Raw genomic sequence first — 25871 nt, 5'->3', positions numbered from 1 at the left:
TGGCCAACCGTTTTTTATGAGCTGTTGTTGTATCTGTCACAACAATGTCTGCTGGCACTTCATTCCATCTGCCCACCATCCTCTGCATGAACTCAGGCCTCTTCTAAATCTTTACCTCTTATTAATCTTAAGGTTACTTAAATCTTATGCCCTTTGGTTTTTGTTTCCCCAACCCTGGGAAAAAGACTGTGCATTTACTCTATATGTGCCCCTCATGACGTTACACACCTGTAGAAGGTCATCCCCTCAGTCTTTTACACTCCAAGGAATAGCCTGCCCAACCTCTCTCTGTAGCACAGACACTCGAATCCTAACAAGATTCTCATCAATCTTCTGTGTAATCTTTCCAGCTAAGTCAGCGGTCCCCAACCACCGGGCCACAAAGCATGTGCTACCGGGCTGTGAGGAAACGATATGAGTCAGCTGCACCTTTCCTCATTCCCTGTCACGCCCACTGTTGAACTTAGTCCTACTTTATTGATCCTGAGGGAAATTGGTTTTTGTTACAGTTGCACCATAAGTAATTAAATAGTAATAAAACCATAAATAATTAAATAGTAATATGTAAATTATGCCAGGAAATAAATCCAGGACCAGCCTATTGGCTCAGGGTGTCTGACCCTCCAAGAGAGGAGTTGTAAAGTTTGATGGCCACAGGCAGGAATGACTTCCTATGACGCTCTGTGTTGTATCTCGGTGGAATGAGTCTCTGGCTGAATGTACTCCTGTGCCCAACCAGTCCATTACGTAGTGGATGGGAGACATTGTCCAAGATGGCATGCAACTTGGACAGCATCCTCTTTTCAGACACCACCGTCAGAGAGTCCAGTTCCATCCCCTGAACATTACTGGCCTTACGAATGAGTTTGTTGATTCTGTTGGTACCTGCTGCCCTCAGCCTGCTGCCCCAGCACACAACAGCAAACATGATCGCATTGGCCACCACAGACTCGTAGAACATCCTCAGCATCGTCCGACCGATGTTAAAGGACCTCAGTCTCCTCAGGAAATAGAGACGGCTCTGACCCTTCTTGCAGACAGCCTCAGTATTCTTTGACCAGTCCAATTTATTGTCACTTCGTATCCCCAAGTATTTGTAATCCTCCACCATGTCCACACTGACCCCCTGGATGGAAACAGGGGCCATCGGTGCCTTAGCCCTCCTCAGGTCTACCACCAGCTCCTTAGTCTTTTTCACATTAAGCTGCAGATAATTCTGCTCACACCATGTGACAAAGTTTCCTACCGTAGCCCTGTACTCAGCCTCATCTCCCTTGCTGATGCATCCAACTATGGCAGAGTCATCCGAAAACTTCTGAAGATGACAAGACTCTGTGCAGTAGTTGAAGTCAGAACATAGGGTTGCCAACTGTCCCATATTTGCCGGGACATCCCGTATATTGGGCTAAATTGGTTTGTCCCATATGGGACCACTCTTGTCCCGTATTTCCCCCGCTAAGGTAGAGCGTTCCTATGAAACCTTTCGTGTGGAAATGGCGTGAAGCGAAGAAGCAATTACCATTAATTTATATGGGAAAAGTCTTTGAGCGTTCCCAGAACGAAAAAATAACTAACAAATCATACCATATGACACATAAAAATGAAAATAAATAACACTAACATTTAGTAAAAGCTGGAATGATATGATAGGTACACAGCCTATATAAAGTAGAAATAATGTATGTACAGTATAGTTGGGAAGATGGAAGGCAAAACCGATTTGTGGACAAAAAATCAGCACGTACGTACATGTGCACATCACATGCGCACGTGCACACAGGTGCCCGCGCAAGGCTTCATGGTCATGGTAGTCTTTCCTGGGGTAAAGTGTCCCGGGATGTGACTGCTACTTTTGTCCCTTATTTGGAAGTGAGAAAGTTGGCAACCCTATGTTCTGACTTCAACTACTGCACAGAGTGCAAAGACGTGTTGCGGTGAGCTTAACCCTACTTGAACAAACCCCCCCCCCCCCCCCACTGCCGGCTCCCCGGTCGGCCGGTCCGCAAGAATATTTTCAATATTAAACCGGTCCGCGGTACAAAAAAGGTTGGGGAGCCCTGAGCTAAGTGATATCTTTTACATAACAGGGTAACAAAATCTGTGCACAAGTTTGGTGGTGTTGTGGATAGTGTAGAAGATTGTTGTAGGTTGCAATGAGACATTGAAAGGAAGCAGAGCGGGGCTGAGAAGTGGCAGATGGAGTTCAACCTTGAAAAGTGTGAAGTGATACACTTTGGAAGGTTGAACTTAAAGGCAGCATGCAGGGTTAATGGCATGATTCTTAGCAGTATGGAGGAACGGAGAGATCTTTGGGTCTACATCCATAGGTCTCTCAAGGATGTTGTGCAAATTCCTAAGGTTGTCAAGAAGGAGTAAGACGTAGTGGTCTTCATTAGACAAGAGCTACGAGGTAATGTTGTAGCTCTATAAAACCCTGATTGGACCACACTTGGAGTATTGTGTTCAGTTCTTGTCACCTTATAGGAAGGATATGGATTTAGATGGAATAAAGATATTTGCCAGGATGCTGCCTGGATTGGAGAGCATGTCTCATCAGGGTAGTTCAAAGTACATTTATTATCAAAGTACGTATACTATATACTTACTTGAGATTCATCTCCTTACAGGCAGCCGCAAAACAAAGAAACCCAATAGAACCCATTAAAACAGAAGACCGTCATACACATAGTGTGCAAAAAAAATCATGTGAACAATAAAAATAAGCAAATAACATTCAGAACTGAAGTTCACAATATTGAGTCCAGAGCCATGAAGCCAGTCACGGCTGATCCAGCAGGCATTAGTTGCAGGCCACAGCCTCAGTTCAGCGCAGAGCTGAGTAAACCTCAGAGCAGTGAGCTGAACACTGGCCTGTTCCTTATTTCCAGCCCGACACCCTGACCTTTTCAATCTAACCCAGCACTTAAATCAGACAAACTGTGGGTCGTTCCTCGCTCTCAGACCCAGGCACTGCCGCTTCGATATGCTCTTGAGCCCAGGCTTTGCTGCCTCACCTCAGTTCTGCTGCTTCGCTCCATGAATAGGGCTTTTCTCTTCGGAGCAAAGAAGGCTGAGAGGTGACTTGGTAGAGCTGTACAGATGATAAGGTGCATAGATAGAGTGGACAACCAGACACTTTTTCCCAGGGCGGAAATGGCTAATATGAAGGGACGTAATTTTAAGGTGATTGGAGGAAAGTATAGTGCGTATGCCAGAGGTAAGTATTTTACACAGTGTGGTGTGTGTGCAGAATTCGCTGCTGGGGTGATGGTAGAGGCAGGTACATTCGGGAGGTATATGGGACTCTGGAATAGGCATATGGATGAAAGTAAAATGGGAGGCTATGTTGGAGGGAATGGTTAGATTGATCATGGGGTAGGTTAAAAGGTCAGCACATGGGCTGAAGGGTCTGTTCTACAATGTAGTGTTCTACGTTTTATGTTCTAATCCTCCTTGTGCAGCCTCAGTGATGTGTACAACTGCAATATAATATTTCAAAGTCCAAAAGTTCAAATTAAATGCATTATCAAAGTACATATACTGTAGGTCACAATACAACCCTGAGATTTGTTTGCTTGCGGGCATACTCAGTAAATCTAAGAACCACAAATAGAATCAGTGAAAGACCACACCCAGCAGGGCAGAGGAACAACCAAAGTGCAAAAGTCAACAACCCTGTGCAGACACTAAAAGATAGAAATAATAATCATAAATAAATAAATATTGAGAACCTGCAATGAAGAGTCCATGAAAGTGAGTCCATTGGTTTCCGGGAACATTTCAATGATGGGGCAAATGAAGTTATCCCCTTTGGTTCAAGAGTCTGGTGGTTGAGGCGTTGTAACTGTTCATGAACCAGTTCAACTCCTATGCTCTTCTCTGACTAATGACGGCCAGTGAGCCATATTGAATGGTGGGGCAGGCTTGAGGGGCTGACTTTGGCTCATATTTCTTGTGTGGTTCTGAAGGGGTGATTTATATTGCTTATAATTAGTAATAAGGAGCATTCCTGTATCATGTGTTTTATTTAACAGGCATGGCCTTTGCTCTGCTTGCCAGTCTTCCACCAGTCAATGGACTGTACTCCTCGTTCTTCCCTCTTATCATCTACTTCTTCCTTGGAAGCATACACCACATGGTCCCAGGTTAGTTCACCTTGCTTTCTCTCTTCTTTCTGTTCATGTTTAGCCATCCAATTGTTTTAGCCTTCATGTTTGCCAAAATGTCAATCTTTTATGACTTGTTTTACAAAAACTTGGTTGAGATTTATTTGTGCCTATATTTCTGTTGCCTTCATTTTGACAATGGGGCTCTTTGTCACAATGTCCTACAATTCCCTCAACCAACCAGTCAAGCCAGTAGGCAGTATTACGTACCCCGTAACTGGGTTGCCAAACCAGCAGAAATGAATCATTCAGTTGGAGTCTGGATTACTAGAACTAAGAAAGTTTTATTAAAGAAACAAGCAACACAGTAATCGAAAGGATAATAAATGCAACAGTTCAGCAATGATAACCACATGTGCACAGAATTAAGATAACAGCATCAATCAAGCTCTATCGTTGTCTAGGGATAAATGACCAATTTCAAAGTGACACAAAGTTCAGTCCAATTTAATAGTTCAGTTTGCAGTAATCGTTGCCATGGCGATGGACAACGTGGGGCGAGAGAGAGAGAGAGAGAGAGAGAGAACGGGAACGACTGATCATTCAGAAACGGCTTCCACTCACAGACCGGCAATAATTGCTCACAAGCAGCTTTTGGGCAGGTCCTTGGTGATGTCACCTGAGGTCACCAACTGTGACCCCTCCTCCAGATGCGGTCGATCCTCTGCAGTGAACTCGGCACCCAAGCAAGGGCGGACACACACCGGGTAACCGCTGATCGTACCTTTCCACCCTGTGCGTTGTCCGGTACTTCCCACCGACTCGTGAGAGGCGCACCGCTTCCAGGGTCTCGTTACCTCAGGTGTCGTGTGTCCTGCCTTAGCGAACCTGTCCCTTTTTATCTCCCTGCTGGGGTATCGCCTGTCCATCACTTCAAACAGTTCAGGATTCAAAGGGGGAGCCGCTCCAGACATACATATATATCTCTCTCTCTCTCTCTCTCTCTCTCTCTCTCTCTCTCTCTCTCTCTCTCTCTCTCTCTCTCTCTCTCTCTCGTCCCTTCATTACACATCTTCAGATCGCCTGTCCATCACTTCAAACAGTTCAGGGTTCAAAGGGGGAGCCGATCTTGGCAATACCCAGACTGATGGCTCCTTCATTAACATCTCCACATGCTGCTTCATTGTTCCTTATCTCTCCTTCCCCCTGAGGACAGGTGGCAGACCAACTGCTGATGCCACTGATGCTAACCCAGGCCAGCAAACATCTTAATTTTATGTGTATTCTCGTCACAGCAGTAAGACCCTTCACTGGCCTCACGAGTCAGCAAGGAAGTCATGAAAACAGCAGATACTAAAGTGACACTGTGAGCCAGTCAGCTCTAGTAGAGAAGATCAGGTGAAGAAACAGAAGAGATAGTGGTCCAAAAATTCTCCTGCATACCACTGTTCAGTAAAGGCAAAGATTCTAACTGAATGGGGGTCCAATTCCTGCAGCTGCCTGTAAGGAGTGCACTCGTTCTCCCTCTGACTGCGTGTTTTTTTTTTCTGGTGCTCCAATTTCAAAGGTATATGGTTAGGGTTCGTGAGTTGTGGGTATGCTATGTTGACACTGGAATTGTGGTGACACTTGAGGGCTTGTATTGTGACTGTGAATGACTTGAATAACTGTGTCATGATGCAATTGATGCATTTAGTCATAGTCATACTTTATTGATCCCGGGGGAAATTGGTTTTCATTACAGTTGCACCATAAATAATTAAATAGTAATAAAACCATAAATAGTTAAGTAGTAATATGTAAATTATGCCAGGAAATAAGTCCAGGACCAGCCTATTGGCTCAGGGTGTCTGACCCTCCAAGGGAGGAATTGTAAAGTTTGGTGGCCACAGGCAGGAATGACTTCCTATGACGCTCTGTGTTGCATCTCGGTGGAATGAGTCTCTGGTTGAATGTACTCCTGTGCCCACCCAGTACATTATGTAGTGGATGGGAGACATTGTCCAAGATGGCATGCAACTTGGACAGCATCCTCTATTCAGACACCACTGTCAGAGAGTCCAGTTTCATCCCCACAACATCACTGGCCTTACAAATGAGTTTGTTGATTCTGTTGGTGTCTGCTACCCTCAGCCTGCTGCCCCAGCACACAACAGCAAACATGATCACACTGGCCACCACAGACACGTAGAACATCCTCAGCATTGTCTGGCAGATGTTAAAGGACCTCAGTCTCCTCAGGAAATAGAGACGGCTCTGACCCTTCTTGTAGACAGCCTCAGTGTTCTTTGACCAGTCCAGTTTATTGTCAATTCGTATCCCCAGGTATCTGTAATCCTCCACCATGTCCACACTGACCCTCTGGATGGAAACAGGGGTCACCGGTGCCTTAGCTGTATGTTTCAATGTATATGTGACAAATTAAACTAATCTGAAAGAAATTGTCTTTGAGTATAGTCATCATCCCTCACCAGGAAACTATCTTCAGTTATGGTGTCATTGCAGGGTAGAAGAAGGTCACCTTGTCCCCCCCACCCCCGAGCCTGGGGCTCACAAAACTCCCTGTCACCATTTGGTATGAGAAGTTAGAAATGAGAACCAGTGTGGCAGATTTTTAATTGAGGTTACTGTTTGCCTTTGTGGGTAGTGATTTGGCTTGTGACTCTCTGGAACTTGCTGCCCCTCATGGTTATGGAGGCCAGAACTTTGAGGAGGTGTTAAAAGAAGAGATAGCTACAGTTTTGAAAGATCATTGGGAAACTGGCACAGATGAGGAGATAGTCCATCGAGACTATGTTGGTGCTCAGTCCCATCAATCTCATTCCTCCACTCCCTTCCCTGTAATCTATTGCCTTCTTACACACATCAATCAATTCCACACAATTCTTCTACCAACCCACAACTCTTTTGGGATTTGGGAGGAAACCATCCGGGGAAACCTACAGGGTGACTGAGAATGTGTGGATTCCACCTACACTCACTGCACTGGAGGTCAGGTCATTCCCCTTTATTCCCACAATAAATATGGAACACTTAGAACATTACAGCACAGCACAGGCCCTTCGGCCCAAGACTATTTAACCTACACTGTGATCACCCCGACATAGTCCTCCATTGTGCCTATCTTAATGCCCATAATGTATCTGACTCTACCACCACCCCTGGTAGATGGCTGTTGCTGGGACGACTCTTTGGAACTACTGCATAGACGGTTGTGGGTGTAGCTCAGCATATCACTAAAACCAGCCACCCCTCCGTGGGTTCTCTCTGCATTTCTTGCTGCCTCGGTAAATCAGCCAGCATATTAAACCGCGCCTCCCCCCCCCACTTTCCGGACATTCTCTCTTCTCCTCACCCCCCTCACTTCCATCAGATGAAAGATGCAAGTGCTTGACAACACACACTGCCAGGCCCAAAGGGAACTCATGTCCTGCTGTTATAAGACTACCGAAAGGACCTTTTGCGTGACTACTTTAAATTAAACTTGTCTATTATTATCACATATGCTGAAGTACAGAAAAAAAAACTTCCATGCCATTCATACGGATTATTTCATCACGTTAGTAGCTCAAGGTAATACAGGGGAAAACAATGACAGAATGCAGAATGAAGTGTAAACAGAGAAAGTACAGTGCAGACAGACAATAAGCTATAAAACCAGGACAGGGTAGATTGTAGAAGAGTCCATCTCATCATACAGATGACCTCATAAGATCATCATAAAGATGAACACTTATCTTCACAAACTATCTCATCATAACTCTTGCACCTTATTGTCTGACAGCATTGCTTTTCCTCTGAACTGTACAATACATCCTGCATTAAAAATTCAAAGGTCAAAGTAAATTTTATTATCAAAGAACATATATGTCATCATATACAACCCCAAGATTCATTTTCTTGTGGGTATACTCAACAAATCTATAGAATAATAACTATAACAGAATCAATGAAATTCTGCCCAACCAGGGTGTTCAACCAGAGAGCAGAAGACAACCAACTGTGCAAATGCAAAAAGAAGAAACAATAATAATAAAAATAAATAAATAAATATTGAGAACATGAGTTGAAGAGACCTTGAAAGAGAGTCCATAGGTTGTGGGAGCATTTCAGTGACGGGGCAAGTAAGGTTGAGTGAAGTTATCCCCTTTGGTTCAAGAGTCTGATGATTGAGGGGTAATAACTGTACCTGGGCCTGGTGGCGCAAGTCCTGAGGCTCTTGTACCTTCTTCCTGATGAGAAGAGAGCATGACCTGGGTGGTGGGGGTCCCTGTTGATGAGTGCTGCTTTCCTGCAACAGCCTTTCATGTCGATGTGTTCAATGGTAGGGAGAGCTTTACCTGTAATGGACTGGGCCGTATCTACTAATTTTTGTAGGCTTTTCTGTGCAAGGACATTGGTGTTTCCATACCAGGCTGTGATGCAGATAGTCTATATACTCTCCATCACACATCTATAGAAGTTTATCAAAGTTCTAGATGTCATGCTGAGTCTCTGCAGACTCCTGAGGAAGTAGAGGTGCTACCGTGCTTTCTTCAAAATTGCACTTTTTGCTGGCCCCAGGACAGGTCCTCAGAAATAATAATATGTAGGAATTTAAAATTGATGCCCCTCTCCACTTCCAATCCTCCAATGAGGAATGTCTCATGGACTTCTAGTTTCTTTCTCCTAAATCCTTATTCAGTTCCTTGGTCTTGCTGACCTTGTGCAAGAGGTTGCTGTTATGACACCAGTCAGCCAGGTTTTATGTCTCCCTTCTGTATGCTGATGCGTCACCACTTTTGATTTGGCCAACGATGGTGGTGTCGTCAGCAAACTTGCATATGGTATTGGAGCTGTGCTTAGCCACACAGTCACAAGTGTAAAGTGAATAGAGCAAGGGGGGGCTAACCACACAGCCTTGTGGTGCACCTTTGCTGATGGAAATCAATGAGGAAATGTGGTTGCCAATCCGAACTGGCTGTTTTCCTGTGGTAGTGCCTCAGTGTACTGAAGTTTAGAGATGATCAGCTGGATGGCATGCAAAACTAAGTTTCTCAGTGTATCTTGGGACCTATGACAATACTAAATCAATACCAACACCAACAGTGTACATGTGCTTGTAGGTCTGTGGAAATTATGAATGACAGACAGAAATCGTACTTCTGCAGCTCGATATGACTTTATGTCTGGTGCGGGTTTCTAACAGGTACATTTGCTGTGTTGAGCATCATTGTCGGGAATGTGGTTCAAACCCTGGCTCCAATCGAGAAGTTTCAACACTTCAATGAAACTCTGAATGAGACGGTGACGGACATCACTGCCATGAATGCTGAGCGCATGCACATATCAGGAACCCTGACGTGTTTAACAGCTATCATACAGGTAAAGAGTTCGTACAAGCCTCTGGCAGATAAACGTAAAGTGGAATGCAGTACAGATTTAACAAGCTCTTTAGGACAGTGTAGGAGAAAGATAACAAATTACTACAGCTCTAATGCAGCTGGAAGTTCATGGATAAGTTTGTGGATATTTGGGGAGGTTACTATGTAATCACTTGGACCAACCCACAGGGAGTATGTTGGGACCATTTATGATATATAGCTGTTGATTTCTGCTATGCTTTCCTTTCTGATAATCACTGGCATGTCAGGTTAGGAACCATAAACACAAGAGGTTCTGCAGGTGGTGGAAACCCAGAGCAACACACACAAAATGCCAGAGGAACTCAGCAGGTTAAGCAGCATCTGTGTGGGGAGGGGAATTGGAAATAGATGCTGACTGTTTATTCCACTCCATAAAAGCTGCCTTACTTGCCGAGTCCTCTAGTATTTTGTATTCTTGTTTATTTTATTAAGAGATACAGCATGGTAACAGGCCATCTTGGCCTGACAAACCTGTGCGCCCAATTACATCTGAATAACCAATGGGTTGCTCCTTACACACAAAATGCTGGCGGAACTCAGCAGGTCAGGCAGCATCTGTGGAGGGAAATAAGCAGTCAACATTTTGGGTCCTGTTGAAGCCTGAAAAATGCGTTTATTGTGATAGAGTCATTAACTCGCAGCTCCTGTGACCTGGTCTCCACCCTGACTGATCTCTGGGATGCTATATGGTGCCTGTACAAACTCAGCAGGTCAGGCAGCACCTATGAAGATGAGTCAAAAGTTGTTGTTTTGGGCCAAGATCCTTCATCAGGACTGGAAAGGAAGGGGATAGAAGCCAGAATAAGAAGTTGGGAGGGGAGGAGAAGGAGTACAAGCTGGCAGAGGAGAAGTGAGACTAGGTGAGGGGAAAGGTGGGAGGGTGGGGTAGGGGGAATGAAGTGAGAGGCTAGGAGGTGATAGGAGGAAGAGGTACAGGGCTGAAGAAGAAGGAATCTGATAGGAGAAGAGAGTGGACCGTGGGAAAAAGAAAAGTACGAGGGGCACAGAAGTTGGTAGGGAACAAGCTGGGAAATTTGTCCTGTTGTTTCAACCAAACCTGACCTTGTTGTGTTGAGCCACAGTTTGATTTATTTCCTTTTGCTGGTCCAACCTGCCATTCTTTGAAGAAAGGTCCTTGGGACTTTTCACATCAGCTGAAGGAATTGAGAGAGCCTCAGTTTAATGGCTTGTCAGAAGATGTCACCTCACTGGAATGCCTTGGATATAGGTTCCCTGATCTGAAATGAGTCTTGAATTCACAAAGTGAGGGTACAGTAACCTACTGTTCAAACAGCTGCTATGGCAGCTCCAGAACTGGACCATTAATCTAGTGACACCGATTCGAATCCCATCATGTTAACTAGGGAATTTAAATTCAATTAGAATCATAGTGCACTACAGCACAGAAACAGGCCCTACAACCCATCTTGTCCAAGCTGAACGATTATTCTGCTTAGTTCCATTGACCTGTGCCTGGTCTTTAGCCCTTCATACCCCTCCCATTCATGTACTTATCTAAACTTCTCTTAAATGTTGAAATCAAATCTGCATCCACCACTTCTGCCGGCGGCTCGTTCCACTCTCTCACCAACCTGTGAGTGAAAAAGTTCCCTCCCATGTTCCACTGAAACATTTCACCTTTTACCCTTAACCCATGACCTCTAATCTCACCCAACGTTGATGGGAAAAGACTGCTTGTATTTACCTATCTTATAATTTTATACACCTCTATTAAATCTCCCCTCATTCTCCTACACTCCAAGGCAAAAATCAAGAGTATTTTTTAAATGCAGGTATCAATGATAGTGGGCCAGAAGCCAGTGGGTTGTCATTAGTAAAATCATCTGATCTGTTAATGTCCTTTGGGGCTCATTCATTCACTATGTACCATGTCGTATGTCATGGGCGACCATGGACATACCCATGACCTTGATCGTTCTTGGCAATTTTTTCTGCAGAAGTGGTTTGCCATTGCCGCCTTCTGGGCAGTGTCTTTACAAGATGGGTGACCCCAGCCATTGTCAATACTCTTCAGAGATTGTTCGCCTGCCGTTAGTGCTCACATAACCAGGACTTGTGATATGCACCGGCTGCTTATACGACCATCCACCACCTGCACACACAGCCCTCATTGGGGGTGGGGGGGCTAAGCAGGTGCTACACCTTGCCCAAGGGTGACCTCTAGACTAGTGGAGGGAAGGAGTGCTTACACCTCCTATGGTAGAGATGTATCTCCACCCTGCCACCCACCCTTTGGGACTAAGGGGAGTAAATCTGTTCCCTTTATCAATTTTGGTCTCAATATCATTCCAGACCCATCAATATGCTTCTTACTGCTTCTCAGATGCCTCAATAAACGAAGTATTTTGAAAAAAATACATTGGGTCAGGCAGTATCTGAGAAAGGAAATGGGTAGTTGATGATTAGGTCAAGACCCTTCATCTGGCCAGGGATGATAGAGAGGAAATAGCAGAATAAAGATACTGAGATAAAGGGCGACACAAGAACCGACAAGTGATAGGTGGACTTAGGTAAGGAGGGGTGATAGGCAGAAGAGGGAGGATCTGGGTGGTGGGTAAATTATCCCTGGTGTAGGAAGTGGAAGGAGAATCAGGGTAGAGTTGATTGGCGCATGTCAGTCAATCTCAAGGGAACTCAAGGGAAATGTGTGGAGGAATAGGATTGATGAGATTGAAAGCCAACGTTGAACTAAAGGACCAAATGGCCTCTATTATATCAGGCTGTGAGCTCCTTGGTCAGAGGGACAGTTCAGAACTTCTCCTTGTTCATGCTCCATGATTCACTGTTAACACTTACCGACAATCTCTCTTGTTAATCAACAGATTTGTCTAGGCTTCGTTCAGTTTGGCTTTATTTCAATTTACCTCTCCGAATCATTTATCAGAGGATTCATGACGGCAGCCGGGCTGCAGATCTTGATCTCAGTGTTGAAGTATATATTTGGTCTGTCTATCCATGCCTACAGTGGTCCTTTGGCAATAATATATGTAAGTACAGGTCTGGCCGCCAATGAGTGCCTACGTATTTTGTCACCTGAGTTTTCCATGTTAACATTGCTCACCTTACTGTTGCTTGCTTTAACCAGACATTCATAGACATCTGCAAAAACCTTCCCAAAACCAATGTGGCTTCACTGATTTACGCTCTGATCAGCAGTGTGGTCTTATTCGCTGTGAAAGAGATCAACGTCAGATTTAAGCACAAACTTCCATTTCCCATCCCAATGGAAATCATCATTGTAAGTAATACGTTCCAACTCCATCCATTCCTTGACCTTGCTCTGAATCACAGTCATGACTATTCACTACACTGGACAACAAATTTTTTTTTTGGAAGTGTTGCTTCCTCAGAATTTTTCATTGTTTCTGGTAGACCACTTGAAGCTGAACACAAATATAATTTCAGACTACATGTATAACAAGGAACTTGGACAAACAACATATTAATTTTTATAAAATAGAATGGGTTTAATTGCATAACGGTGCTGTTGCTTTGCAACAGTTCAACTAAGCTGAAGATGTTTTGTGGATGATTTTCATTTGTACTCAGTGTCTGAGGCTTCTTGCTTAAGTGCCCAATAATAATCAGCCAGCATTGATGGATTCTATTTGGCCTGATGCTGTTTCACCATGACCGCAATGTCCTGGTGAAACGTTTCACCATGCTCATTGCTGACAGTGCCAAGATTTGCAGGGAAGAAATCTGAATGGGAATGCAGAGTTTGAATCTTGAGTGACGTGTTGCATTCATGGTTTTGTATGCTTGAAGTATGTTGTCCACCGGTAGTTTGGTGCTCTGTAGTTACCAAAAAAATTTTCAACAACATCCTTGAATGCCTTCCATGCGATGTTCTCTGGTGGCACTAGAAGTTCTTTGAATTGCCTGTCATTGATGACCTGTTTGATTTGTGGATCAAAAAAAGCCTTCCTTATTCTTTGCATCAGTTATTCTGACTTGAAATATGAATTGAAATAACAAATGTAGGTGATTTCAAAATAGAAATGGTGCCTGATAGGGAAACTTCATGACTTTCATGACCAGCTGCCCAAAATCCATAAGGTACATACAAAAGTATTCAGGAAGCAAAAGCTTTGTTGTTCAGTTACCCATCACTGTCAGGATCTGCATAGCTGCTGATGAGGGGTGAACCTCCCTGCTGAATGGGCCTCTTGTGCGATGGGATAACACAGTACAAGCCGATGGAGTTTTACTTCCCTGACGGAGACACATAAAGGCTTAGTGAGCCAATGATAAATTATTATTTCATTATTATTGTTGTCACATGGATTGAGGTACAGTGAACAATTTTATTTTGCATGCCATCCATGCAGATTAAGGATTCTAAGATTCAAAGTACATTTATTATCAAAGTATGCATATAGTATACAACCCTGAGATTCATCTTCCCCACAGCCAGCCATGAAACAACCATGCAACCCATTCAAGGAAAAACATCAAACCCCCTCCCCACACGCAAAGAAAAACAAATCATGCAAACAACAAAAAAGAGCGAGAAACACAGAATATAAAGCATAAAATCAAAAGATTCTAGACATATTCAGTTCAGTTCATTCTGGCACTGTGTTATTCATTATCTGCAGGCTGTCCGGATCAAAATTGCCCAAAATAGCAACAAGAAAAGAAGCAACACGCACAAAATGCTGGAGGAACTCAGCAGGCCAGGCAGCATCTATGGAAAAAAGCACAGTCAACGTTTTGGGCCGAAACCCTTAGGCAGACCATTTTATTGTAACAGTGCATTGAGGTAGTGCAGATGAAAGCAATAAGAGAGTAAAGTGTGAAGTGTTACAGTTACAGAGAGAGTGCATTGCAGTTAGACAAAGAGCAAGGTCATAACAATGTAGATTGTGAGGCCCAGAGTCCATCTTTAAGATAAAGATAAAGATAAAAGTTAGCTTTATTTGTCACATGTACATCAAAACATACAGTGGAATGTGTTGTTTCCATCACAGACCGAGGATGTGCCACCTAGCTTGCCCACAATTAGTAAACCCTTACTGACCTGTATGTCTTTGGAATGTGGGAGGAAACCAGAGTAACTGGAGGAAACCCACATGGTCACAGGAAGAATGTACAAACTCCTTATAGAGAGCATCAGGAATTGAACCCTGATCATCGGCGAAGTAAAACTCTTTAACTACTGTGTTATCCCATCGCACAAGAGGCCCATTCAACAGGGAATAGAAGCTGTCCTTGAACCTGGTTGTATGTGCTTTCAGGTGTAAGGGGGTGAATCGGCCATGATCGTATAGTGGTTAGTACTCTGTGTTGTGGCTGCAGCAACCTCGGGGACTCCTTCAACTCTCGCCACAGTCTCAGCAGCTACCGATCGAGGGAATGAGGAAGAATGTGGGGTCATCCACATAGCCCAACCAGTCCCGCAGACACACAACACACACATACACAGATACACACAGTGACAGTGCTCCCCAAAAAGTGGACCTTACGCCCGCCCCATGGGCGCTACATAGGCTAACCTATCTCGGAGCTTCTTAACCCTCCGAGACCTCCGTACCCCCTCACCTAAACCCAAAAGGCTCAGACACTACTAGGGATACCTTGGGCCTGCTTGCCAACTCCTCTCTCACTCAGGCCACCATTACAGCTCGGGGCCCCCTGTCCCGTGTCCGGGGCCCCACTTCTTTTCATTCCTCCTGATCCTGCCGTAACTCAGACTGCCCACAGCTAGCCCTCCCCACTACACCTGTCTCAGTGGAAGAAGGGCCAAAGGTCTCTTCCTCAATCACGGGTAAGTTAGCGAAAGGCAGCATGTACCACATGTCCAGCACATCATCCTTCAAATCCGTATTCTTCCTCATTCCCTCGATCGGTAGTTGCTGAGACTGTGGCGAGAGTTGAAGGAGTCCCTGAGGTTGCTGCGGCCACAACGCAGAGTACTAACCACTATACGATCACGGCCGATTCACTCCCTTACACAGGCTTTTATCCCTTCTGCCCAATGAGAGTGGGTAGGAGAGAGAATGTCTGGGGTGGGAGGGTCTTTGATGATGTTGCCTGCTTTACTGAGGCAGTGAGAAGTGCAGAGAGAGTCATGGAGAGGAGGCTGGTTTCTATAATTTTTTTTTGATGATGCATAACCCAAATCTTAATGCAACCTGAAACATTGACTATGCCTTTCCCTCTGGCATCTTGGATGCTGCCTGACCCACTGAGTTCCTCCTAAAGATAGCTCATGGTTCTAGATTCCAGCATTTGCCATCTAAAGTGTCTCCACACACAAGCCTGTGCTGCTTATGCTGGACTCAGGTGGGGAGGTAAACAGGGAGTTACATATTGGATTTTGTGGCTTCGTGAAATGGAGGTTACCAACTCAGACAACCTTGGTAGGGTCTCTGGAATCTCAAATAGAAACAGTCAGCGGGTCAGGCAGCACCTGAAAACAGAAACCGTGTTAATATTTCACTTCTGAGTTCAGAAAGGAAAATAGCCAAGCCCATTTTAAGTTAGTGAAAAAGAGGAGGAGGGGTGGTTAAAAAAGTGTTGCCACGGAGGCAAGACAATGAAGTAGTTCCCTGCAGGTCAGCGGACAGAGAAAAACTGAGTCCAACTTAGTCCAGAAATTTTGAGTTTTTTTTTATCAGTGTGTGTGAAAAATTTGGGTCATTTTTAAGTCTTACCCCTCTCACCGTAAACTATGCCTTCCTATGGAAAAAAGACTTTGCCTATTTATGCAATCTATGTCCTTTATAATTTTGTAAACCTCGATAAGTTCATCCCTCATTCACAAGCATCATCGCTATGTTTAATTTATGCTTTTTTCTTGTGAATATCACTTACCTGATGCTCTGTGCCTGTGATGCAACTGCAAGTAAGCTTTTCATTACACCTGTACATATCTGCAATTGTGCACATGACAAGAAACTTGTCTTTGATGTCAACCTCGGGTGGAGAGGGAGAAATAACTTCACTGCAAAGGGACTTGTTTAGGGAAAGGAATAACGCTCTTGCTTTGCTCTTAGGTTGTAGTTGCCACGGCGATCTCAGGGGGGCTGCACATGCCCAAAAAGTACAACATCGACATTGTGGGAGAGATTCCTTTAGGGTGAGTAAGAACGTCTATGGTTGTTGGATCCTGGTGCTTTTGCGATCCAAAGGTTCTTTGGAAGTTAAAATGAGGCATAAAGATCATTTTATACAGTGTTAAAAGAACAAAGAACAGTAGGGAAAAGAAACATGGTGAGAGACAAAAGAGGAAAAGAGAGAAAAGTGATCTGTTCTTCTTACTCCAGACCACATATTCCATTAAAATTCCAACAGATAACAGTTAACCAATTAATTAGCCATTCAAGTCATGTGACACCCAAACGTTCAAAGCAATTTTATTATCAAAGTATATATATGTCACCATATACTACTGTGAGATTTATTTTCCTAGACCATAAGATAGCGGAGCAGAATTAAACAAGTTAGCCCATCAAGTCTGCTCTGTCATTACATTGTAGCTGATCCATTTTCCCTCTCAGCCCCAATCTCCTGCATTCGCCCCATATCCCTTCATGCCCTGACTAATCAAGAACCTATCGAACTCTGTCTTACATATACCCAATGACTTTGCCCCCACAGCCACCTGTGCAATGAATTCCACAGATTCACCACTCTTTAGCTACAGAAATTTCTCCTCATCTCCGTACTAAATGGATGTCCTCTATTCTGAGGATATGCCCTCTGGTCCTAGACTCCCCCATTACTGTCCACATGCGTTCTTCTGAAATCCAGTGAGCACAGGCCCAGAAGAATCAACTTGTCCTCATATGGTAACCCTTTCATTGCTGGAATCATTCTCATGAACTGCCTCTGTACCCTCTCCAACGTCAGCGCATCCTTCCTTCGATAAGGGATCCAAAACTGTTCACAATACTGCAAGTGAGGTCTTACCAGTGCCTTATAAAGAATCAACATTACATCTTTTATATTCTAGTCCTCTTGGAATTAATGCTGACAACACATTTGCCTCCTTCACCATTAGCTCAGCCTGCAAAATAACCTTTAGGGAGTCCTGCACGAGGACTCCCAAGTCCCTTTGCACCCTAGATATTTGAATTTTCTCTGCATTTAGAAAATAATGTACACATATATTTTTCTACCAAAGTGCATGACCATACACTTCCTGACACTGTATTCCAATCTTCCACTTCTTTGTCCATTCTCCCACTCTGTCTCAGTCCTTCTGCAGCCTCCCTGCTTTCTTTCTTGCAGACATTCACACTAGATAAGAAGAAACACAATAGAATTAATGAAAATCTATACACAAAGATGGACAACCAATCAGTGTGCAAAAGACAACAAATTGTGCAAATTCAAAGAAGTTAAACAAAATAATAATACATAATAAATAATATTGAGAATGTGAGTTAAAAGTGCAAAAAATCACTATTTCCTATACAGTTCAAATGTACAGACTTAAGAGATTCTGCAGATGCTGGAATCCAGAGTAACACACACAAAATGCTTGAGGAACTCAGCAGTTCAGACAGCCTCTATGGAGAGGAATAAAGAGTCGATGTTTTGGACTGAGACCCTTCATCAGCATTGGAAAGGAAGATGGCATTAAGACTCCAGGACCAATTCAAGTAGAAGTGCACAGAAGCCCAGTGTTAATGGTGGAAGATATATGTCACCCCTTCTCTGACACCCATCTATCTCCTCTCACCTGTGGCAGGAGCAGCAGGTCCCACCTTGGGCTCATGGGCCAACATGACCTGAGAAGAAGCCAGTCATCATTGACCCTGAGGAGAATGCAGTTTGGTGGCTGCCTTATCTCCGTGTGACACCACTTGCGTGTCTTTAAAGATTTATCATCCTCAAGGTTAAAAATTGTGTTCTTTCATTTGAAGTGCATTTCAACCAACCCCTGCAATAAATAGAAAACCACTCGATGGTATTATCAGCAAAGTGGAAACATTTACCAGAAAAAGCTCAAAGCCTATTGTTCAGCACTTGGAATATATGACAAAGAAATACAATCCTGTTTGGAAATGATTTGATAGGGCAACATCCAGATACAAATCTTGGAACTAATAAATCCCTTCTCAAAAATCCAGGGGGAAAGATTGTGCATGACCTGACAATAGAACACATCAGACAAGTAGCCACAACTTAATACCATGGAGAGCATTCTGACTGGTTGCATCACAGTCTGGTATGGAGACGCCAATGCACTGGATCGGAAAAAAGTTGCAGAGGATCAGAACTCAGCCTGCTCCACCGTGAGCACTCGTATCCCCAGCATTGAGGACATCTTCAAAGAACAATGCCTCAAAAAGGTGATATCCATCATTAAGGACACCCCAGCACCGAGGACATGCACCCTTCATCAAGGAGTAGATACAGGAGCCTGAAGACACACAGTTAACATTTTAGGAACAGCTTCCTCCTCTCCACCATCAGATTTCTGAACAGAGCATGAACACAAGAAAAATACCTCAATACCTTTGTTTTCTTTTTGCACTACTTATTTCTGTTTAATATAAAGATTTCTTGTTGTTAGGTCATAGTATATTTTATTATTTCACTGTACCACCGCTGCAAAACGACAAATTTCATGCAATATGTCACTGATAATTACCCTGATTCTGATTATCTGGCATAAAGTCAGGGAGCATTTTTATTTTGAGTACAAGGTGTTGTAAAAGAAAATATTCCCGTTGATGAAGCCAGTCTTCCAAAAATTAGGCAAAATTAATGATATACCAATCTTGTTAGAGGAAGTTTTGTTTCATTTCTCCATTGAGATCCTTCGTCTCTTGTAAAAGATGAAAAGTCTAGAAACCCTCAGCAGATCTGTCAGTGTCTGTGTAGGGAGAAACTGGACCAAGAAGTCATTAACTGAAACATTAACCCTGCTTCTCTTTCCACAGATACTGCCTGGCCTGCTGAGTGTTTACCACATTTACCAGCTCAGCCACCAAGAATCAGAATCATTGACTTTGATGATGTGAAATTTGTTGTTTTGCAGCAACAGCGGAGAATGAAGATGTAAAAGTTACTACTAGTTACAATAAAAATGCAAAAATAAGGGAATAGTGAGGTAGAGGCACAAGAGATTCAAGATTCAACATGTTGTGCATTCAGAGATGCTCTTCTGCACACTACTGTTGAAGTGCTTGATTATTTGAGTTACTGTCACATTCCTGTCAGCTTGATCCAGTCGGGCAATTCTCCTCTGACCTCTCTCATTAACAAGGCATTTTTCACCCACAGAACTTCCGCTCCTTGGATTTTCTCTAAAAACTCCAGAGACATTTGTGCATGCAAATCCCAGATCTACAGTTTCTGAGATACTCGAACCACCCTATCTGGCACCAACAATCATTCCACAGTCAAAGTCACTTCGATCACATTTCTTCTCCATTCTGCTGCTTGGTCTGAGCAATATTTGAACCATGTCTGCATTCTTTTAAGGATTGAGTTGTTGCCACATGATTGGCTGTTTTAATATTTGCATTAATGAGCAGGTGCACCTAATAAAGTGGCCACTGAGTGTAAATCCTGGAACATCTTGCTCAATAGCTCTGAGGAATCTCCTTCACGAGAAGGAACACAACAGCTGAAGAAAGGGACTCACCACCATATTCTCTAGGACAGAAAGGGATGACCAACAGATGCTGGCCTTGTCTGTGGTTCCTGCAACCCACACAAATGAAGTAACAAAGTATCCAATATTTCATCTAAAAACTTTATAAATAAATTATTCAAAAATACATCAAAATCTGATTTCCATGTTGTCACTGTGATTGTTCTGTTAAAGTGTTCCAAAACACTGAAACTTTTTTCTCTCTCCAGAGATGCTGCTTGACCTGTTGAGTCTTTCCAACACTTTAATTTATTTTGGATCTTAGCAGTTTTGATTAACTAACTCGCAAATTTTATTTCCTCTGAGCAGTAAGTTAACATTAAACTTTTTTTTTCTCTCTCTCGTGCCTCGCAGGATGCCTGCCCCTCAAGCTCCCAGTGTCAGCCTATGGAGTGAAATGATTGGACCTGCTATCTCACTTGCTATTGTCGGCTATGTCATTAACTTAGCAGTAGGAAGGACAATTGCCACCAGGCACGGCTATGATGTAAACGCAAGCCAGGTATATGGAGAACTGGTTATTTCTTGCTGTTTGAAAATTAGCCACAAAATTTTACATCGCTGCACATCCAGTATAAGTCATTTGTTTCCGACTCCAGTCCCCCAAAATGAAACTAAAAACAAGGACAGGAGTAGTCCATTCAGCCTTTCTGCATCCATGATCTGGAGGTTGTCCGTCATGTCTGACAATGACAGAAAACTTGAGGGGGAGATGTTTTTAAAGTGGAAAAACTGTTGCACTGGGGCAGTTCCACTCTCTTGACCTAGAAGTCCAAGTCCAGTGGTACAAGCAAGCATCACAAACTGGGGTCTTCCTCAGTTGCAGTGGATGCCCATGACGTGTTCTGTGCCTTGTCATGCCCTTTGCTCTCCACAGAACGTCGCAGAACTGCCTTCCTGGCCGTTGGATCTCACTGTAGATCTCATCCGGCCAGTCCACCAGAGCTGACTTCACATGTCCCTAATTCACTGGGTTATAAGACCACCAGTTACCCTCACCTGGTTTAGCCCACCTGTCAAAGGGGTGTGGCCGCTGTCGCATGCAAACAGCTGCTTGGAGCTGCAGGTGAGAGCTGAGTTTCTGGTAGGGATCAAAAGAGAGTGAGCTGCCCAGAGAGGACACAACAAGCCCCTTCACCAGAGGTGCTGCCCCTCCCTGGACACCCCATACACCACCTTTCTACATCCATATTTTGTCTATCAAGATTCACATTTATAACGGAATGCATCGTTTGCATTAGCAACCAATCTAATCCCATAAAGGATCACAGATTATTTTATTGTACTATATACCAAGATTAAATGAAATTCCATGTTTACAGAGCAAACATATCTGTAATAAAACATCATCTTCATGATGTGCCTTGTCGTATGACGTGGGTAATTATGGTCTTCTGACCATGATTGTTCTTGGCAAATTTTTCCACAGAGGTGGTTTGACATTGCTCTCTTCTGGCTAGTGTCTTTACAAGACAGGTGACCCTAACCATTACCTGTACTCTTCAGAATGTCTGCCTGGTGTCAGTGGTTGCATAACCAGGATTTGTGATATGCACCAGCTGCCCATACAACAATCCACCACTTGCGCCCATCGCTTAACGTGATCCTGATCGGACGGGGCTAACTAGGTGCTACACCTTGCCCAAGGGTGACCTGCGGGCGAGGGAGGGAAGGAGCGCCTCACACCTCCTTTGGAAGAGACACATCTCCACCCCGTATAATAAACACAACAATAAATAGAGTGACAAGCATGAAACAACAGTGTAACGTGTGAGAGTACAATGTGAAACATTGCACAGGGAAATACTAGATGGACAATAAGAGAAGAGGTAGAATTCAGGTTTTGGGAATGTGGGAGCACCACTGGGAGGCTTATTTTTAGGAACTGAAGAAAACATTTTAGGAATAGCTTCTTCCCCTCTGCCATCAATCCATGACCACTACCTCACTATTTTTTCTCCCTTTTTCACCATTTACTAATTTTGTATGTATCCTTCTCGTAATTTATAGTCATGTTAATGCATTGCTGTAAAGCAACACGTTTCACGACTTTTGTCAGTGATAATAAACCTGATTCTGATGTTGAATCGCCATAAGGTTACCATAAGACAAAGGAGCAGATGTCGGCCATTCGGCCCATCGAGTCTGCTCCACCATTTTATCATGAGCTGATCCATTCTCCCATTTAGTCCCACTCCCCTGCCTTCACATTCTGATTCTGATTGGTTCAGGAGTCTGAAGGCAGTGGGGGAGGAGTTGTTCGTATAATCCGCAATGCCCAAAAATTTACCCCCTTCCCCAAGCAGGAATATACTCAATGACTATTCACGCCCAGCTCTCCAGAATAAACCGGTAAAATGGTCTATTAGTGCCACATGTAGTGAGAAACAGTGAAAATCCTTCTTTTGCAAGGTATCCATACAGAATACTTCATCACATCAATCCTTTGAGGTTGTACAAGGGAAAAATTAAATACCAGAATGCAGAATAATTGACAAACCAGTTATGTTCATCCCTCATCTGTCCTCCTTGTAATTTGAAAACTTTCAACAAATCTCCTGACCATTTCAATTTCCAGTTAGTACAATGTCTGGCTTGTGCAATCAGTCGGTACCAGTAAATACAAATTTCTTCCAGTACTTTTTCCAATCAGTTGCACAATTCTTTGGATTTTGACCCCCCCTACTTCTTGACTGATGCTATAACAGCTTCCGTTTCCCTTCTGTTCCAGGAAATGCTCGCACTGGGCTGTGGCAACTTTTTCGGAGCATTTTTCAACATCCACGTTATCTGTTGTGCACTGTCAGTTACTTTGGCTGTGGAAGGAGGTGGAGGGAGCTCGCAGGTAAATCAACAGGTTCCTCTGCCAACAATTGTTACAGAAGCAACAGACCAAAAAGATCAGTTGTGGTGTCATGGGAACGGACAACAAGGAATAAGACCCTTTGGCCCATCAAGTACCTGCCAACCACCAATCACTCATTTAAACCAACTCCACTCTACCCTTCCCATATTCTCATCAATTTCCCCCAGATTCTAATCCTTGCCTACACACAAAGGCCAGAATACAGTGACACCGAACGTACACACGAGGGCCAGTTTACAGTGACCACTCACCTACTCAGGAGGGTCGGTTTACAGTAAACACTCACCTACACACGAGAGCCATTTACACAGATCACTCCCCTACACAGGAGGGCCAGTTTACAGTGACGACTCACCTGCACACAAGGGTGAACTTACAGCGTACGCTCACTTACACACGATGGCCAGTTCAGTGATAACTCACCAACACATGATGGCCAGTTCGCAGTGTACACTCACCTACACAAAATGGTCAATTCACAGTGTATACTCACCTACACACAAGGGGCAGTTTTCAGAAATCACTCAGCTACATATGAACCCAAGTTACAGAGATCAACATCAACACGAGGAATTCTGCAGATGCTGGAAATTCAAGCAACACACATCAAAGTTGCTGGTGAATGCAGCAGGCCAGGCAGCATCTCTAGGAAGAGGTACAGTCGACATTTCGGGCTAAGACCCTTTGTCAGTACTAACTGAAGGAAGAGCTAGTAAGAGATTTGAAAGTGGGAGGGGGAGGAGGATATCCAAAATGATAGGAGAAGACAGGAGGGGGAGGGATGGAGCCAAGAGTTGGACAGGTGATTGGCAAAGGGGATATGAGAGGATCATGGGACAGGAGGCCCAGGGAGAAGGAAAAGGGAGGGGGGGGGGGAAACCTAGAGGGTGGGCAGGGGGTATAGTCAAAGGGACAGAGGGAGAAAAAGGAGAGAGAGAGAGAGAGAGAAAGATTGTGTGTGTATATAAATAAATAATGGATGGGGTACAAGCGGGAGGTGGGGCATTAGCGGAAGTTAGAGAAGTTAATGTTCATGCCATCAGGTTGGAGGCTACCCAGACGGAATATAAGGTGTTGTTCCTCCAACCTGAGTGTGGCTTCATCTGAACAGTAGAGGAGGCAGTGGATAGACATATCAGAATGGGAATGGGATGTTGAATTAAAATGTGTGGCCACTGGGAGATGACATATCAGAATGGGAATGGGATGTGGGACCCATCCTTGTAAGCGGAACAAGTGCTATACATGCCCTTACACTTCCTCCCTTACCACCATTCAGGGCCCCAGACAGCCCTTCCAGGTGAGGCGACACTTCACCTGTGAGTCGGCTGGGGTGATATACTGCGTCCGGTGCTCCCGATGTGGCCTTCTATATATTGGCAAGACCCGACGCAGACTGGGAGATCATTTTGCTGAGCACCTACGCTCTGTCCGCCAGAGAAAGCAGGATCTCCCAGTGGCCACACATTTTAATTCAACATCCCATTCCCATTCTGATATGTCTATCCACGGCCTCCTCTACTGTAAAGATGAAGCCACACTCAGGTTGGAGGAACAACACCTTATATTCCATCTGGGTAGCCTCCAACCCGATGGCATGAACATTGACTTCTCTAACTTCCGCTAATCCCCCACCTCCCCCTTGTACCCCATCCGTTATTTATTTATATACACACATTCTTTCTCTCTCTCTCTCTCTCTCTCTCTCTCTCTCCTTTTTCTCCCTTTGTCCCTCTGACTATACCCCTTGCCCATCCTCTGGGTTTTCCCCCCCCCCTCCCTTTTCCTTCTCCCTGGGCCTCCTGTCCCACGATCCTCTCATATCCCTTTTGCCAATCACCTGTCCAGCTCTTGGCTCCATCCCTCCCCCTCCTGTCTTCTCCTATCATTTTGGATCTCCCCCCTCCCACTTTCAAATCTCTTACTAGCTCTTCCTTCAGTAAGTCCTGACAAAGGGTCTCGGCCCAAAACGTCGACTGTACCTCTTCCTAGAGATGCTGCCTGGCCTGCTGCATTCAGCAGCAACTTTGATGTGTGTAATAGAGATCAATTAACCTACACACGATGGTCAGCGTACAGTGTTCACTCACCTTCACACAAGGTGACCACTCACCTGGACTTGAGGGTCAGTTTACAGTGACTAATTAACCCACCAACCCACACATCTCTGGAGACATTGGATGTCAGACTAAGAAGTAAGGACTAAATGCAAGGTTTTGAACTGAAAAATCAAAAATCGCTTCCCCAATCCCTTCACCCCCAACCTAGGAGTTGTTCAGCCAGCTGAATTCCTCCAGCAGTTGGTTTGTTACACACACCTTCCAAATATGGGAGGAAACTGGAGCAACCAGGAGAAAAATCCCCAGTGTCACATGGGGGGTGTGGAAACTCCATGAAGATTGCATTGGGGGGGGGGGGTCAGAATTGAAACAAGAAATCTGATTGGTGGAGTGGGATATGACATCATCTTCATTTGCATTTCTCACCATGTCTCCCAGAACCATTAGGGTGTTGCCTAGACATTAACCTTGGTCACCACACTATAAACATTTTAAACCAGTTTTTATAAAACTGTTTACATTGTAAGTACATGCTGGTATTTATGTATTTATGCACATTTTATTCCATCTCCAAACTTCAGCCTCGAACTTCATTTTTTATAGAGTTCTTTATTCTTATAATTGTAGAATATTAATGTTGTTTGTTGTATGTTGCTCCCTGACCAACACATCACAGCAAATTCCTAGTACATGTATATGTATATTGTAGAAAAAGAATTCAACCTTGATCCTTAATCCTTGATCTATGAACCTTAATTCTAGACCGGAGGACTTTACTTACGATGAGAGTCTGAATAA

The 25871-nt window shown here is 44.0% G+C and overlaps 1 protein-coding gene across 3 annotated transcripts in view; it reads left to right on the top strand.

Moving 5' to 3' along the window:
• The window catches only part of LOC140209543 (solute carrier family 26 member 9-like), a 153914-nt gene that overhangs the window by 58505 nt on the left and 69538 nt on the right, over positions 1–25871 (top strand). For 2 of the 3 annotated variants that reach the window (XM_072277804.1, XM_072277805.1), the window contains exons 4-10: positions 4035–4145; positions 9295–9470; positions 12355–12519; positions 12618–12770; positions 16534–16616; positions 20502–20649; positions 22879–22992. In XM_072277804.1, coding sequence (XP_072133905.1) covers positions 4035–4145; positions 9295–9470; positions 12355–12519; positions 12618–12770; positions 16534–16616; positions 20502–20649; positions 22879–22992 — 950 coding nt within the window. The remainder of the gene's footprint in view (positions 1–4034; positions 4146–9294; positions 9471–12354; positions 12520–12617; positions 12771–16533; positions 16617–20501; positions 20650–22878; positions 22993–25871) is intronic. The other variant, XM_072277806.1, reaches the window with a different exon arrangement.

This window comes from Mobula birostris, chromosome 14 (genome assembly GCF_030028105.1).
Source record: "Mobula birostris isolate sMobBir1 chromosome 14, sMobBir1.hap1, whole genome shotgun sequence".
NCBI lineage: Eukaryota > Metazoa > Chordata > Chondrichthyes > Myliobatiformes > Myliobatidae > Mobula > Mobula birostris.
This window is presented reverse-complemented; position numbering and strand designations above follow the sequence as displayed.